This window comes from Pseudochaenichthys georgianus, unplaced genomic scaffold (genome assembly GCF_902827115.2).
Source record: "Pseudochaenichthys georgianus unplaced genomic scaffold, fPseGeo1.2 scaffold_762_arrow_ctg1, whole genome shotgun sequence".
Classification (NCBI taxonomy): domain Eukaryota; kingdom Metazoa; phylum Chordata; class Actinopteri; order Perciformes; family Channichthyidae; genus Pseudochaenichthys; species Pseudochaenichthys georgianus.
Genome location: NW_027263312.1, coordinates 28656 through 46616, shown reverse-complemented (window position 1 = coordinate 46616; position 17961 = coordinate 28656). Strand labels below are relative to the sequence as shown.

General features: G+C 41.0%; 1 protein-coding gene across 1 annotated transcript; it reads left to right on the top strand.

Annotated features, from left to right (window-relative positions):
• The first annotated feature begins 7097 nt into the window (after window positions 1-7097).
• LOC117444241 (uncharacterized) lies at window positions 7098-16984 on the top strand. Its single transcript, XM_034079895.2, has 5 exons — window positions 7098-7206; window positions 11463-11518; window positions 11967-12308; window positions 13576-13635; window positions 16000-16984. The coding sequence occupies exons 2-5, from the start codon at window positions 11470-11472 to the stop codon at window positions 16278-16280; spliced, it is 732 nt and encodes a 243-aa protein (XP_033935786.1). The 5' UTR covers window positions 7098-7206; window positions 11463-11469; the 3' UTR covers window positions 16281-16984.
• The last annotated feature ends 977 nt before the right edge of the window (window positions 16985-17961 follow it).

Below are 17961 nucleotides of genomic sequence, written 5' to 3'. Positions count from 1 at the left end.
TCGAAAGAGATGAGTTTTCAGTCTGCGCCGGAAGGTGTGTAAGCTATCTGCTGTCCTGATGTCAATGGGGAGCTCATTCCTCCTATCACTGTATTATATAAGTAATCTTGTTAGTAACCTACGGTATGGCAGGTGGAGGGGCAGTGATGTTACAGGTGGAGGAGCAAAACTGCAAGACTGCAAACTCACAAGACAGAGAAATCAAAGTTTGTTCTCCAGAGAAGAGGTTGATTTCACTTCAATTTTTTATTTCATATTTTCTAAAGATGTGGAAATGGCAACAAAAAAAAAACTTGAGAGCTGTAACCAAGACAACTGTAACAACATGAGTAGAGAGCCACCAAGGTTTTTCAAGTCCCTCTCTTACTCCATTTTGCCAACCCAAACTTCCAGGTACATGACGGGACACCTTGCTTGTTTTTGTTGTTTGCGCTCCTCTGGCTGGGTGATGGCAGGTGGAGGGCAGTGATCCCTTCCCTTCTTCCCTCAATATTTGAGACTAATGTAAGTAGAAGACATGGCACTGTACATTTTCCAACATTTAAAATATTATACCACTTAAAAATAAGAAATATTACTTTTGTTACTAAGAGTTCATACTTATTATACCCGTGTCACCTTTCACTTTATAGCTGTTGTAGAGGCCAAGCCAACGCTTTAAGCCTCTGAGGATCCGCTTGGTGGGTGTAATTGACGCACACAAGTTTGCTGCCGAATAAAGGTCAGAAAAAAAGTTTCCAGTTTGAAACAGTCCATTTATTTCCATTTTACTGGTTTCCATTTACTTGCTTCTTTCCATATTCACCACACGATATTACCGTTTACACAATACCTTTGCTTTGCTTGTAATCCCGTGTTTGTGTGCGTGTGCTCCGTGTGTGTGCTCCGTGTGTGTGTTCTGTGTGTGTGTTCTCTGTGTGTGTTCTCCGTGTGTGCTCCTTGTGTGTGTGCTCCTTGTGTGTGTGTTCCGTGTGTGCTCCTTGTGTGTGTTCAAAAACGGTATGGGCCTTCCGGCGGAACCTCTCCCCAACACACATAGGTTCCTACCTTTATACCCACAGTTAATTGGCTCCTACAGCTGTGATCATGAGCTATGGGCTTTGTAGATACAGGTCCCGGGGTGAATCGTGGTGCAGGGGCCCTTCTCTTTTTGACCACAGGGCGATGCACGAAGATGGTGGGTATAGCCTCTGCTCTCAGCCTAGTCTTGCCCTTTTTTGTATTGACAAACTGGTCTGCATCAAAATGTGCCTGCGGAGTGACTTGAGATTACTTCACACACAGAACAACTCAGTTTTGTCTGCCCACATACATATTCCATAGTGGTTGAATACACAGTATTAGGAAACACGTTATACTTACTGGACATGTTATACTCATTACATACTGTATATAAAATATGACCAAGAATGTGAGACAACTTTATAGAAATTCATATCACATCTGTTACTGATGCCATTTGTCATACTTACAAATAATAAAGTTCCATAACTTCAGTTGGGAACAGAGACCACACCTTATCTCCCCAAGGCATTTCCCATCCAATAGGTGTGCTGTGTGTGTATAACCCTTTCTCCTGTCTGTTACTCCCTCTTTCAGCACAAGAACCAGAGGGGGATTCAATGGAGCCTGAATACCTGCACTGAGACCCTCACCCTGCACCCTGAGTCTCAACTCTGTGTTTTTCAAGCCTTTCCCTGTTTTTTTGTATTAAACAAAACATTAAGCTTTCCCAAAGGTGTGGCTTTCGTTTTGTGAAAAAGTGCAAATGCAGTGTTTGTATATAATTACATCACATATTTTTTTGCTGTTGGTCGTGAAATTGCTCCTGCTGACTTGAGCCAGCCATTTTTTCCTCCGCTCTGTGTCAGTGGGGAAGCCGTACATTCGTACTCCTTTCTCGGAGCGATTTGAGCATCCCCAGGCAGCACAGCAAACCATGGTGGCGACTAGGAGGCAGCACAGCAAACCAGGACAACACGGAGGAAAAGGCACCGACAAACTGCATGATATGCTATTCAATGTTTATTGAATTCCATGTGTTTGCAATGGATGTTCCTAAAGCAACACATTTAACATCATCATCATCATCATCATCATCATCATCATCATCATCATCATCATCATGCTGCTGATGCTGCTGCTAGTCCTTTGATAGTCACCTGTCGGTCTCCTGTCCTTTCTGAAAGCCATAAAGATGACATTAGTCATTTAGATAACTTGTGTCCTCAATTACCAGGGGGTTACTGAAACTACCATGAATTTAAGAAAATGGTAGAAATTAATCTAATAATTTTAAAGCATTACTTTAGATCCCCTCCCTCTAAATGTATCAATAAACATTAGAAAGTGATGCTCCTGACTACCATACAGGTTTAAGAAGATAATATTGGTTTTAAAGAATTCAAAGCTATAAATAAACAGCAACAGGCTCTTTAACCAAGGCACTGTTACTAACATGTAAACTAGTTGTTCACACTAATCCTAATATTATCACTTAATATTAGCCAATTCTATTTTTTTTTAAAAAACATATTGATGTAAATACATTCACACATCGATTTGTTGTATAAATATTGCAAATCAAAACCTTTATTCACTAATAATTAACAAAAATCGTAGTTCTATCTCCTGTTATCAATGCATTCACATTGCCCGCCATGAACTTCCGGGGAACGATCCTCGTCTACATGAACCACGTGACGATAACCGTTTTTGGACTTCCGTTGTCGTAACTCTTCTATCTATATGGCACTGGCTAGAACTAGCTGGATCTGATTGATATGGACATAAACCAACCTGGTCTCACCAGAATGCATGACTCCACCACGACTCCTTAACACCGCATTGCGTGGTGGAGTCACGAACTTTGCTACATTTACGTGTCGGCACCACGCAAACAACCCCAATGTAAAGTGAATGAGGCTCCTTTGTCGTGGTGCCCACACACGCATTTCTACAACGTTTATCAGTGAGCTTTTATTCTATAAAACGTTTTTAAAATCTACTTTATAGCTTGTAGTAACTCACGGGAGGCTTATTTTATTTGTATTCATAATTTGTATTTTTCGTCAGAATGTATTATGGCAACCCTGTCTCCTAAAAAGTACGTTCCCACAGAACTAAACTGCATTCTCAATTACGTTTAGCTAGAAACGTATTTTCTCCCACGTTACGTTCCTTATCTCAAATATGTTTATTTTCTACATTTCTTTGCCATGTATTGTCTTGCTTATAATCATGATAATAGTCATTTATAAATATCATTTTAGAGCACACATTTGAAATCAGTAGGCGAGGCTGTAATTTTGCCAGTTGTTACTCTCATGAGCGAGGCATGCCACAAAGCTGCCACAAAGCTGCTGTGTCGTTTATTGCACCTCAAACATTAAAACAAATCCAGAGTTACGTGTTTCTGTACTTCCTCTAAGAAGAAAGGACAGTAAAGAAGATCTGTGCCTTCAGGCGTAACCCTCGGCGCACACTCAAACATCCAATCACAGAGCTTGAGGACTATCACGGGGTTTTGTCAAGCGAAGCGGAAAGAATACTTACTTTCAAGCCCAAAAAACTACAAAATAGTTAGTCAAAGACATGTTGAAACTTCATCTTCACGAATAAACCAGTTTTCGTTGTTGGTTTCTATTGTTTTACCATTGATGTCCTCCTTTTGCTGCTTTTAAGTTGGATCCTTGCCTGTTTTTTAATATGTCTGTGGTCTAAAGTTGTCAGACCAATTAATTTTGACCAAAATATATGTTAAGATCTCAAATCTAAGTTAAGTTAAGTTAAGTTAAGTTCATTTTGTTTAACCGTTGGACTACTGTACGTCAGAGAACAAACAAAACAACAAATAAAAATAGTGTCTCCACTGCCTCTGAGAACTTCAAATAACTTAAACGCAATGTAAGGTGAAGATTTCTTATCGTCCCGTTAACAAAGTCTCGGTTTGGTCTTACCTTTCTGTCTCTTCTTCCGCAGCTCCTCAGGAACCGTCAGCAGCAAACAGTTCGGAGAATTTGCCCGGACACACCGACCTGTCGCTGATCGGAGACCCAGAGAAAAAGACCTCCAGTCCATCGGGAAGCACCAGCATCTTCTTCGACACTATAGGGGAGGAACAGCAGAACGAAAACAACAACAACCCTTGTAAGATACTTTATACTAATGCAAACTACAGCTCCAAAGGTCCATATGTGAACAAGGGCCACAGATTTACGGATTTAAAAGATAGTGTGGGAAATGAGAGCAACACAATAATAATACTATGATCTGGTGCACACTCTCTTCTAAAAGCATTATTAAGAGGTCTTATCTCTTTGACATCGTAGCTTACAACAAGGATATTTGAATGGAAAGAGATCATAATTTGGACGGAAGTGTAATTAAAATGTATTATACTAATGCTAATTGTAAACATCCCAAAATGATCAAATTGCTGCTCATTGTGTCACTTTTTGGAGTTTTTTGTATCAATTGAGGGCAGAATTAATATACAAATACAATAACTGTAATTAAGTAATAAGCCTTTTACTTTAACCAAGAAAGGTACAAAAGGGTATTCAGCTAAACATCTTTGATTTAATATATTTGGGAAAATATAGCTATGTTAAATTGGAATTCTGAAAGTTATACTTGATCTTGATCTTACATTTTACAAAGGGCAAAATAAATGAATGTACAAATATAATAATTCTAGTGTATCGTACTTTCTGAAGTACATTTTGCTGTCAAATGTGTGTAGAGTGTACTGTGGTATTACAATATAAATGAAAGGCATCGATTACTGTACACTATAATGAAAAAACAAACTTGTAAAAAAAAAAAAAACATGTGTGTACTTTTTACTAAGATAAGATCCTAAATACAGGGCTTTCTTTACTGAACAACATTGCTAAAAGATAGTGGTTTACAAATAAATCAGTAAGCTAATAGGCTTTAAACGCTGAGCAAGAAATATATAACTGGTGTATTTTGCTAAATATTTTAGGGAAACAACTCATAGTTATACGTATTGATCTAAGGTTCATTTTGCTGTTAACCTTTCTGTACTTAAAGATGAAAGCAGGACTTTTACTTGTAGTATTTTTACTGAAGGATATAGTAAAGTAAGCTAATAGCCTACTAGCTAAAGAAGTCAGATGAAGAAGTAGCTAAATGTTCTCCTTTAGATATGAAAAGTGGATTCTGCTATATAATTTGGATGAATATTTTGCCGGAACCATTGCTGCTGTGACCAGAACTGAGGCTGGAACCATGGCTGCTGGGGCCAGAACTGGGGCTGGAACCATGGCTGCTGGGGCCAGAACTGGGGCTGGAACCATGACTGCTGGGGCCAGAACTGGGGCTGGAACCATGGTTGTGTGGGCCGGTTCTGAAGCCGGAACCATGCCTGTGTGGGCTGGTACCGGAGCAGGCACCATGGCTGTGTGGACCGGCACTGGAGCACGGAAGCATGGCTGCTGGGGCCTGTACTGGAGCCCAAAGCATGGCTTCTGGGGCTTGGGCTGCTAGCCTGGACCTGCGACTCCTTCTCTTCTCTTCGACGAGTACCCGAGAACGGCTCCTGGACAGGAGCAGGAACTGGGGAAGAAGCAGGGGTTGGGAATTGGGAGGCAGGGGGCTAGCAGGCCGGGAATCACATGTCGAAAGGAAGTCCAAAATCCAGTCAGGTAAGAACTTAACTAAACATAGTTTCTCTGTTGCCAACCGGTGCGCCTCTACCAGAGCGGCCCTCTTCTGCCGAACACTGGACGCTCCCTTCCACCAATCAAAGCAGCAAGCCAAAAAAAAGGTAAAATGTTGTAATTCTACCTCAAATGGATCATCTGCTGGATCTATTTGTGCTTGGTTCATTCTGTTAGGGTGTGTGAAGCAGGCAGGATCCAAATGCAGAATAAACAGGAACAAATACCTTTATTTCAAGGTCTTTAAGGAACAAAACAGAACACTACCTCGTGAACACATGTCAACGACAAACAATGAATCAACAATGATAGACAGAAAAACCAGAACTTAAATACACACAAGACTAATCACACAAACAAGACACAGGTGAGGAGGGAGGAGAAAACACAGGGGCACCATGTGAACACAATCGGGTAATCAGGTAGGAGGGAAAACAGACAGACAGCAACAGGCAAGACAGGAGGTGAAGACTTTTCAAAATAAAACATGAAACCAAAGACAGAAAAAGACAAGACACCACACAACACAGACAGATTGTGACATACAACTTCAGATAAAAATGAACACATGATGAAATATGACCCCCGGTTTGATGATTGACAGGTCACAGAACGATGGGAGCTATCTACCCTTACCCACAATTTAAAGTAATTCACACAGACTCTCTCCTCTTTGCTCTTCTCTCTGTGTGGAGCAGCAAGTTCAGCTTCAGAACAAGTGTAGTCCTCTGGTGACTGCTTGGTGTGTCAGGGCCTTTAAACAAACAATGGCAGAAAATATTATTAATATGTCGGGTAGTAATAGATTTATTTATTTTCTTCTCAGAGTGTACCAGAATGCATAGTTTATATGTTAGTATTTCGGGTTGAACTAAAAGTACTAAAGTAGAATAGACTTCACTAATAATTAGACTTTTTTTTTTTCATAATTTAACTTTTTTTCCATGATTTAACTTTTTTCTCCAGAAATTTACTTTTTCCATAATTTGAGTTATTTATTGTATCTTACTTTTTTCTCAGAGTTGACTCTTTTTTTCGAAGCACTACATACTTTTTTCTGTTTAATCTAATTACTAACAACTTCTAATCATTTTACACAGTTTATGATTTATTTGGAAAATCAAGTGTTTTTAAAGGTGGAAACATTAGGGGCTAAACCAGGTCCGGGAAACGCCCCTGGTAAAACGAACTGGGAAAAGTTATGGGCTCAGGAAAATATTTCCCTAACAATGCTTAACAAGGGACTCTCCTATCAAACAGACACGTCTCACACCAACCAATGAAACTCCAACATGCAGACCACATGCTTCACATCAGGACGTTTATTGGCTGCTTCTCAGACCACAGGAAACATCATCTGCCAATCCTGGCAGCAACAAAACAGCCTCGATGGAAACGCCCCCTCTGTAACTTTAGTTGTGAAATACTCATATTGTTGTGATCAGACCTATTCACCATGATATCATCTTGAAGACAGAACTGTAAGGACTGAGGTCTCCGCAGTCTCAAAGCTTTACAGGTAAGAACACACGTTTCTACTTTATTAAGGAAATGTATCTCATTGCTGCTTTCTGTTTCTCTCCTGTTGAACCTCTTCTAGAGAACATTCACCACATTAACCTGTTAAACGCCGAGCCTGTTTTTCAGGTTTCAGGCTCGAAAATGACATTCCCAGAACAAATGACTATAACTTCACTTCTAAAAGGTTTATATGAATAATTGTTGTTGTCAAAGCAAGGTTACATCTGTGAGTTGGATGTAGAAGTGTCAGAATCAATATAGATTGTTCTGTGTCAGAGTAAATTCAGATGGAACATAGCAAAAAAATGTAAATTCCTGTCTCCGCCTAAAGAAAACCCATTACTTATAGTGAAGACCAACCTTGAATGATGGGTTAGTAGCCTAAAAGTTTTAGGAATCCAAATTATAACATATAATAAGTACCCTGTATCAAGATTGAGGCAAAACAAGTGACATTTGAGCTTTTTAGAGAGGTTTATGAAAATAAAGTCCAGGCGGAATAAGCTAAAACAATATGTTTTTATTTTTTTAAATAAAATAAAAATATTTCTTCAAATAAAATAAAAATATTTCTTAAGAACATTTGTGTGTGTGTGTGTGTGTGTGTGTGTGTGTGTGTGTGTGTGTGTGTGTGTGTGTGTGTGTGTGTGTGTGTGTGTGTGTGTGTGTGTGTGTGGTGTGTGTGTGTGTGTGTGTGTGTGTGTGTGTGTGTGTGTGTGTGTGTGTGTGTGTGTGTGTGTGTGTGTGTGTGTGTGTGTGTGTGTGTGTGTGTGTGTGTGTGTGTGTGTGTGTGTGTGTGTGTGTGTGTGTGTGTGTGTGTGTGTGTGTAGGTGTGTACGTGTAGCTGTGTGTGTATGTAACTGTACCAACGCACTATAAAATAAAACTACACTGTAGGTCATTGTGTGTAAGTGTACTTGCACAATAAAAAAAAACGGAAACATAGGTAACATTTGACTCCAACTGGGGCAGATTTATTTCAAACATTTTACCAACACACTATAGGCATGTAAAAACAAACATTTTACCAACGTACTATACAATAAAACCACACTGTAGGTTTGTAAAAACAACAAATATTTTACCAACACACTATACAATAAAATCACACTAGGTATATAAAAACAAGTATTTTTTTTAAATAAACAAAATGTTATACCTACCTGAACTTTATACCTACCTGAATGTTCCAGTATTTAGGTTGTGCCACTCCCTGAAACAGTTCTTTTTGACAGTGAAGCACAGAGGGACCTGGCACTTCCTGCAGTACACAGGTGTCTTCACCCTTTTGAGTCCAGCATCTAGGCACCTCCTGCAGTTCTTCCTGACCTTGGTGGCATTTTCCCCATAATACTCGGGCATGCATGTGAGTGGTGGAGAAGGGGTTGGTGGAGGTGGAGGTGCAGGGCCTTCAGCAGGGCCTTCAGCAGGGCCTTCAGCAAACTCCAAAAATTCTGCAGCAAGCTGCTCCCTGAAAGTCTTCTGGGTGTGTGGCTTTGTCCTGCTGGGGTCACACCTCATCTAACAAATGTGGAAAAACAAAGAGATTAGATTAATTCACTGGCTTATACTTATAGGATAATATTGGACTATATATTAATAATATTACACCAAATAAATTTGTAAACACATGTATATTCATTCACTGGCCATTCATTTAGAAAATGTAACTCCAAAAAGACAAGTAACACTATTTAGCATTTTGGCTAATCATTCCTGTTGGCTAAGCTAACACTGTGATGCAGTTCCACCAAACACAAAAGTAATATATAAAAAAGATAATATTGGACACTAAACTAACGCTTCTTGTGAGACTTGTGTTTTGTTTCTGTAAAAATGGTTGGTATTGTCAGTTAGCTGTCAGAGATTATTCTCGTTAATCTGGTATAACACATTAATAGGTTTTTAAATATTAAGATGCCCTGAGACACAGTGTTGTGAAAAAAAACCGACGGGGACCTTCGGGCTTAACAGGTTAAACCAAGATAAGAGAACGAGTTGGAAAGATATTGACTCAGGAACAATCCGTGTATCTTCGGACCATTTGTTTTTCTTCATTAAACCAGTAAACGGAAGAGCGTCTGAGAGGCTTTTTAACTTTTTGATTTTTAACTTACAAATAGTGAAATGGTCATTGGAGTGCGGGGGGGGGGGGCGAAACTCACGGAAGTGATTTCAAAACAAAAGCACTCGTTTTCTTAAATACACTTGCATTGAATCACTACACAGTATCCGGTGATAATATTATAAACCAGGGGAAACGAGGAGAATTTAGCGATCACAACGAAAACGACCAAAACACACATTGAGCCAAGAAAAAATAATGCTATTAAGGGCATACGAGTAGCTGTGGGTGGGCCTGAGATTGCTCCATAGGATTTTGGAAAAGAGCTCGAAATAAGGTATGTGGAAAACGAACCTGCTTGATAAATGCACGTGTTGTTCAGCCGGATAATATCCACATGTCTACCCTACTTTTATAATGTTCGAATCATAAATCTAATCGATAGATTCTCTTACTATGACCCAGACATACAACGGCGACTGGACGACCTGCCGGGGAACGGGACATGTACTAGCCCCGATATCCAGAATGAATGAGATACTGCAAATTGCACTTCTTTACTCATCACAAATATATTTGTTTATTCTCGTCATGTTCAACAGGCTGTTTGAAATGAGCGACTACGCAACAAAAGGCCTGCAATGTTCCACTATAACCAGTCACAGATTGCATCGATCTAATCGATGGTCTTATGGAAAACTATACCTCATTGAGGAAAACGGAAGCTGACTTCAATTAAACTTGTGACACTGACAGATGATTTGATGAAAAAACACGACATCCTTAACCAGTGCCGATTCTAGTGTCTGTGGGGGCCCTAGGCAAACATTCACTGGGGGCTCCTCGAACCAGCTTTTCATCACCACGCACAGCCGACAGCACTTCCCATCCCATCACTCGTGGAGGTGTTCTCGTCTATGGTAATATTGGTGTGCCTCTATCTTGAGAACGCAGTTAAACATTTTGAGCATATCAGATGTTATTCAGCGTGCAATTTAACATTGTTGAGCACAAAAAAATAGATTTTGCAAACACAATTGACTCTAAGCCTTCTCACAACAAATGTGCCGCAAAACCAACCAATCAGAGAACTCAAGGAGGTCCATTCTGACTGGCTTATTTCAGTTAACATAAGTTTTAGGACATATTAAGTATGGGTGGTCTTGAATGGGCTGGGCCCACCTGATTTGTTTTGGGCCCACCCACTCTTTGAAATCTACCTACGCCACTGATTATGGGGCGGGCTGTACAAATAATAAGGCTATGTCACAAATGGACAATATTGTTAGGAGATTTAAACTATACAGCGATTCTGGACTGCGGTCAACGTCGTTTTTTCCCTCTGGTATATTTTATGAGTGATACGAATATGTGTTACTATAAGTTCTTGATCACTCGGTACTAGTTTGACTGCTCCCAGAAATAAAATGAAGTACTTACTGTGTACTTTCTGAGTTATCCTCTGTCAAAGTCCCCATCATAGTACATAATGCATGTTTACTGCTGTCTTTGATGAGTGATACAAATAAAATGAACCATTAGTTCTTAATGAAATTGATAATGCTGGACTCTGTAGTACAACAATACAATGAAGTACTTTAACTGTGTTTTTTTGTAATCCTCTGTCAATGTCCCCTCCTCAACCTATACATTTTTTTAAAAGTGGTTTACAAAAAAGACATGCCATTTAATAATCTGTTTGCGTTTTTTTAGATGATATGAAGCTATACTGCAGACTGGACTTGGTTTGCCACTTTATTTACACCAAACGCAGTCAAGAGGTGGAACAGTGACAACCTGGCTGTTAAACAAGAGATGTAGTGTTGATATTGTAACTGGTCATGAGTTTTAACATTCACGGGCATTTTTGATACAGAAAAACATGATGATGTATGAAATGTGATCATAGTGCAGAAAGTGCAGACCGAAAGAAGCTCACACACAGCAATACTAACAACTATATTATTATACTGCTGTGCATTAAAGCAAAAGCTCGGCTGTGCTCTCTGATCTCAAAGCAGAAAGATCTCCTGGTTCAGTTCAAATTAAATATAATGTTGATATCTGGTGCCATCTAGTGTCAGACATATGTTACTGTTCCTGGTGTCAAGTCCTAATAAGGCACGTGGTAAAGACAGACTGCATGTTTTCTGATGTGTGACATCTAATGTGTGTGTGTCCTCTCACAGGAAGAAGATGATCTTCCTCATCCTGCTGCTCCTCTTCCTCACCGCCTGTGTCTCTGGTCAGTTTGTCTCTTTAAAGCTGTTCTCAGTAAAGCAGCACAGGAACATAGCTGCAGTTTAAAGAGTCCCTCTGTGTCTCCTCCACAGAAACATAGCTGCAGTTTAAAGAGTCCCTCTGTGTCTCCTCCACAGGAACATAGCTGCAGTTTAAAGAGTCCCTCTGTGTCTCCTCCACAGGAATATAGCTGCAGTTTAAAGAGTCCCTCTGTGTCTCCTCCACAGAAACATAGCTGCAGTTTAAAGAGTCCCTCTGTGTCTCCTCCACAGGAACATAGCTGCAGTTTAAAGAGTCCCTCTGTGTCTCCTCCACAGGAACATAGCTGCAGTTTAAAGAGTCCCTCTGTGTCTCTTCCACAGGAACATAGCTGCAGTTTAAAGAGTCCCTCTGTGTCTCCTCCACAGGAACATAGCTACAGTTTAAAGAGTCCCCCTTTCTCTCCTCCACAGGAACATTTGTAGTGAATGTGACTCAGACTTCCTATCAGGCAGAGGAGAACCAGAACATCACCCTGGAGTGGACCTTCAGCACCAGAAGAGACACTAACTTCAGCTCCATTTCTACCCTCTGTCACCTGTTTAATAAAAAGCGAATCTCAGTTCTGTTTGAACTACGTGAAGGTGTTGAAACCCGAGTGTCTCAGGATCCAGAGTTTACAGTACGACTCCAGTGGGACAAAGACGTCCTCACAGAAGGACGCATCACATTTCATGTCTCCAGACTCAGGACCAATGACTCTGGGTTTTATGTGTGTGACATACACACATCTGATTGCTGGCTCAACGTCACTGGTGAGTAACCTCAGTAGAAGTCTAGAGGCTCCATAGAGCCAAATACTAATGCATCTACATCCAGTATGTTGCCGCTAATATTGGATCATATTTGCCAAGAATTGAACAGTTAAAAGTGGGGTAGGTAATTCTGGAGAAACCAGCTCGAGATCGCTAGAATTTGAAAATACACAACCGGAAAAAATCTGCCACTTCCTCACAGAGCCCCTCCTCCAACACACACGAACGCGCACATGACCAATGAGGGCACGAGATCAGTTTGTGCACAGATGGAAGGCTGACAGGCAGGTAGGCCATCCAGTTACTTTAGCCGGCTCAGATAATTGGTCGTGCTTTTTACAGCGCCACGGCTTCCACAGATGCAATGTTTTTATGGATTTGTTGTCAAAGCACTTCAGATATTCATTGCTATCGGGATGTTAAGAGCATTCAATGGAATATAACAAGTGTATCTCGAGCCGGTTTCTGAAACGTACCCCACCTTTAACATATTGAAAAGGAAATGGCAGATACTCAACAAAGTATGAATGAAAGACCAAATGAGTCCTGCTGCTCAAATCTTAAGAACGGCTTGTTTTAACTAGGGTTGCCAGAAACTGACCATGATCAAAATCGATTATTCGGCAGCCCTGGCGAATAATAATCGATTATTCGACCGAAGTAGTTCCACAAGGAGGAACTCTTTTTACCTGCCGCTTTGTTCATCTTTAGTCGCACGTGTGAGGGAGAGGGGGGGTGGGGGCCGGGTCGGTGTGTAGCTGCTGCTGCAGCAGCAGTCTGCTCTGCACGCAGGCTTCCTCCAAGTTTACAGTAAAACAAACTGGTGGTATGACAATTTACAATTATTAATACTATTACTATTATTAGAATATATATATTTATATATATTTTGGTTGAAACTAAGCCAGAAAAAGAAAAAAAAATACATACAAAAAAAAAAATATATATAAATAAAATCGATTTTTAAAAATAATATTCGATTATGGAGACTGTAATAATCGAATAATCGCTGGCATCCCTAGTTTTAACTGTTTAAAATATTCACAACTCATTTTAAAATAAATATCTTCTCACAAACCAACTGTGATCCAAACCAGCCCCACACAGAACTCATTTTAGTGGAAAAGGGGAAACTGAGAAGCTGGAACCACGGGAGGTTTTTCAGAAGAATGGAGGTTGCAGATTGTCATGTTTTCACTCTAGATTAAACCTGTTATTTATTAACACTAAAATGGTTCCTCATGTTATATTCTGTCATTTTCCACAGCGGCTGAAGAGCTCACCCCTCAGAGACCATCAGAGAGTCCTCAACCAGAGAATTCGACAGGTGTTTGGGTTACTGTTGGAGTGTCAGCAGCTGTTCTGGCATTTGTCAGCATGGCCGGCATTGTTTTAATAAGATATAAGAGAAGAACCCACAATGCAGCCATACATACGGGGAATTTATCAGAGGAACAAACCATCCGGACTTACATATATATATATATGAATCTGAGCATAAAGTGAGACCACCCAACATCTGATTTAAGAGTCAGAAAAGACCTCAGTGTAACCTCTGTAAAGTGTCAATTTTATACTTATTTATTTCAGCCTTCACTGTGAGTTTGATCATTCAGCCGTAAGGTCATCAAACCCTTTGTTTACTGATGGATATTGTTACCATGTTGCATTCAAAGGTGGGGTAGGTAATCTGAGAAACCAGCTTGAGTGTTGTAGTGTCTCTACTTTAAAGAGTCCTTCCTCTCCTGCTGATGTTCAGGTGTATATCAGTATGTAGTGTCTCTACTTTAAAGAGTCCTCTCCTGCTGATGTTCAGGTGCATATCAGTATGTAGTGTCTCTACTTTAAAGAGTCCTCTCCTGCTGATGTTCAGGTGTATATCAGTATGTAGTGTCTCTACTTTAAAGAGTCCTCTCCAGCTGATGTTCAGGTGTATATCAGTATGTAGTGTCTCTACTTTAAAGAGTCCTCTCCTGCTGATGTTCAGGTGCATATCAGTATGTAGTGTCTCTACTTTAAAGAGTCCTCTCCTGCTGATGTTCAGGTGCATATCAGTATGTAGTGTCTCTACTTTAAAGAGTCCTCTCCTGCTGATGTTCAGGTATATATAAGTATGGAATGTCTCTACTTTAAAGAGTCCTCCACTGTTGAGTCAATCAACATCGGCCCCTCTGTTGTTTCCCTGACCCAGACTGCAAGGAATCTGGGTGTGACCCTAGATAACAACCTGTCCTTCACTGCAAACATCGCTGCCTCAACCCGCTGCTGCAGATACACGCTTTACAACATCAGGAAGATACGCCCCCAGCTGACCCAGAAAGTGACGCAGGTTCTGGTCCAGGCTCTCGTCATCTCACGCCTAAACTACTGCAACTCCCTCCTGGCTGGTCTACCTGCATGTGCCATCCGACCTCTGCAGCTCATCCAGAATGCAGCGGCTCGTCTGCTCTTCAACCTTCCTAAATTCTCCCACACCACGCCGCTCCTCCGCTCCCTCCACTGGCATCCCTAGTAACTGCTAGAATCCACTTCAAGACAATGGTACTTGCGTACCATGCTGCGAATGGATCTGGCCCTTCCTACATCCAGGACATGGTTAAACCATACACCCCAGCACGTGCACTCCGCTCTGCATCAGCCAAACGACTCGCTGCACCCTCGCTGCGAAGGGGACCCAAGTTCCCATCAGCAAAAACACGTGGGTTTGCTATCCTGGCTCCAAGATGGTGGAATGAGCTCCCATTGACATCAGGACAGCAGAAAGCTTACACACCTTTCAGACTGAAAACTCATTTCTTTCGACTCCACTTCGAGCAATAGAACTATTAACAAAGCACGTATATACTAATAAAGGACTGGCTTACCTAAAGCCAGTTGAGTAGCACTTGAAATGTTTGGCTCTATGAAACCTGATGTACTATATGATTCTGTTTTCTTCAAGGTTGTGTCTTCCTGGTCGAACGCACTTATTGTAAGTCGCTTTGGATAAAAGCGTCAGCTAAATGCAATGTAATGTAATGAGTGCGCTAGAATTTGAAAATACACAGCCGGAAGAAATCTGCCACTTCCTCACAGAGCCCCTCCTCCAACACACAGGAACGCACACATGACCAATGAGGGCACGAGATAAGTTTGTGCACAGATGGAAGGCTGACAGGCAGGTAGGCCATCCAGTTACTTTAGCCGGCTCAGATGATTGGTCGTGCTTTTTACAGCGCCACGGCTTCCAGAGATGATGTTTTTATGGATTTTTTGTCAAAGCACTTCAGATATTCGTTGCTATCGGGATGTTAAGAGCATTCAATGGAATATAACAAAGTGTATCTCGAGCCGGTTTCTCAAACGTACCCCACCTTTAACATATTGAAAAGGAAATGGCAGATACTCAACAAAGTATGAATGAAAGACCAAATGAGTCCTGCTGCTCAAATCTTAAGAACGGCTTGTTTTAACTGTTTAAAATGTTCACAACTCATTTTAAAATAAATCTCTTCTCACAAACCAACTGTGATCCAAACCAGCCCCACACAGAACTCATTTTAGTGGAAAAGGGGAAACTGAGAAGCTGGAACCACGGGAGGGTTTTCAGAAGAATGGAGGTTGCAGATTGTCATGTTTTCACTCTAGATTAAACCTGTTATTTATTAACACTAAAATGGTTCCTCATGTTATATTCTGTCCTTTTCCACAGCGGCTGAAGAGCTCACCCCTCAGAGACCATCAGAGAGTCCTCAGAGACCATCAAGTCCTCAAGCAGAGAGTTCGACAGGTGTTTGGGTTACTGTTGGAGTGTCAGCAGCTGTTCTGGCATCTGGCAGCATGGCCGGCATTGTTTTAACAAGATATAAGAGAAGAACCCCCAATGCAGCCATACATACGGGGAATTTATCAGAGGAACAAACCATCCAGACTTACATATATATATATATACATACTGAATCTGAGCATAAAGTGAGACCACCCAACATGTGATTTAAGAGTCAGAAAAGACCTCAGTGTAACCTCTGTAAAGTGTCATATTTATACTTATTTATTTCAGCCTTCACTGTGAGTTTGATCATTCAGCCGTAAGGTCATCAAACCCTTTGTTTACTGATGGATATTGTTACCATGTTGCATTCAAAGGTGGGGTAGGTAATTTTGGAGAAACCAGCTCGAGTGCGCTAGAATTTGAAAATACACAGCCGGAAGAAATCTGCCACTTCCTCACAGAGCCCCTCCCCCAACACACACGAACGCGCACATGACCAATGAGGGCACGAGATAAGTTTGTGCCCCGATGGAAGGCTGACAGGCAGGCAGGCCATCCAGTTACTTCAGCCGGCTCAGATGATTGGTCGTGCTTTTTACATCACCACGGCTTCCACTGATGACACTTTCTTAATGGATTTTTTGTCAAAGCACTTCAGATATTCATTGCGATCGGGATGTTGAGAACATTCAATGGAATATAACAAAAAGTGTATCTCGAGCCGGTTTCTCAAACTTACCCCACCTTTAATGTGCTTTTATAAATGTTACACATTATAAATAAATCACTTTTTTTTACTTATTCTGCACAATCTGCACTGCATGTCCTACAGGAGGAAATATTTGGAAATGTTAAATTGGATCGACTTGTAAATGTTGTAAATATTTTATTCCTTTCTGTTATAATAAAAGTGTTTATTCTTTAACGCTATTGTTCATCCTCATGTCTCTCTGTTTCATGAACACTGCAGCTGCCTTGAATAGAGCGGTGCAGGGATGACGTATTTACCCGGAAGTGAGCTGCTGGTTCCCTCGACAAAAAAGCAATGGGATTTCTCCATAGGATTTTGGAAAAGAGCTCGAAATAAGGTCTGTGGAAAACAAACCTGTTTGATAAATGCTTGTTTTGTTCAGCCGGATAATCTCCACATGTCTACCCTACTTTTATAATTTTATAATGATAAATATAATGTCCAGAAGCAAAATGCTAACGTTACGCTATAAAGGAACTACAGCCGAGTACAGCAGCACGACTTCAACGTCCCGCCAACTTAAAATCCGTATTCAAACACAGAGATTCAAAATGATACAAGTTGAAGCGTTTGTTTTAACAGTTAGCAGGAGGCAGGTACTTGCTTTCATGCAGAACACGGCAAACAAACTTAGCGGGAGTGTTTACGTGTTTAGCGTAATGACGTAAAACATCCTCGACAACTTCTGTAGTCCTATTCAACAAAACGACAGGTTACGTATTGCAACCCTAGGTCTATAAGCGCAGGCGGAGCCCTCTACTGGACTCTATGGGGACTACTCTTCATCAATGATACGCGAGCGTTCACACACTGAATTTGCATAATCTTAGCCAGCCAATCAGGGCGAGCCTATCTGAATGCGAGCGCAGGCCAAACAGTATATAAAGCAGCGACACCTCCTGACTGTCATCCTATACCCTCTTCAGCGAGCAGCATAGGAAAGACAGGGCCCCTAGGTAGAGGGCTCCATCTGTGCTCATAGTGCTAGGGTTACAATACATAACCTATCTCACACAGGCTCCGCCCTCTACTGGACTCTATGGGTACAGTGGGCTGTTGCTGATCGGAGACCCAGTAGAAAATACCTCCAGTCCATCGGAAGCACCAGCATCTTCTTCGACACTATAGGGGAGGAACGAAAACAACAACAA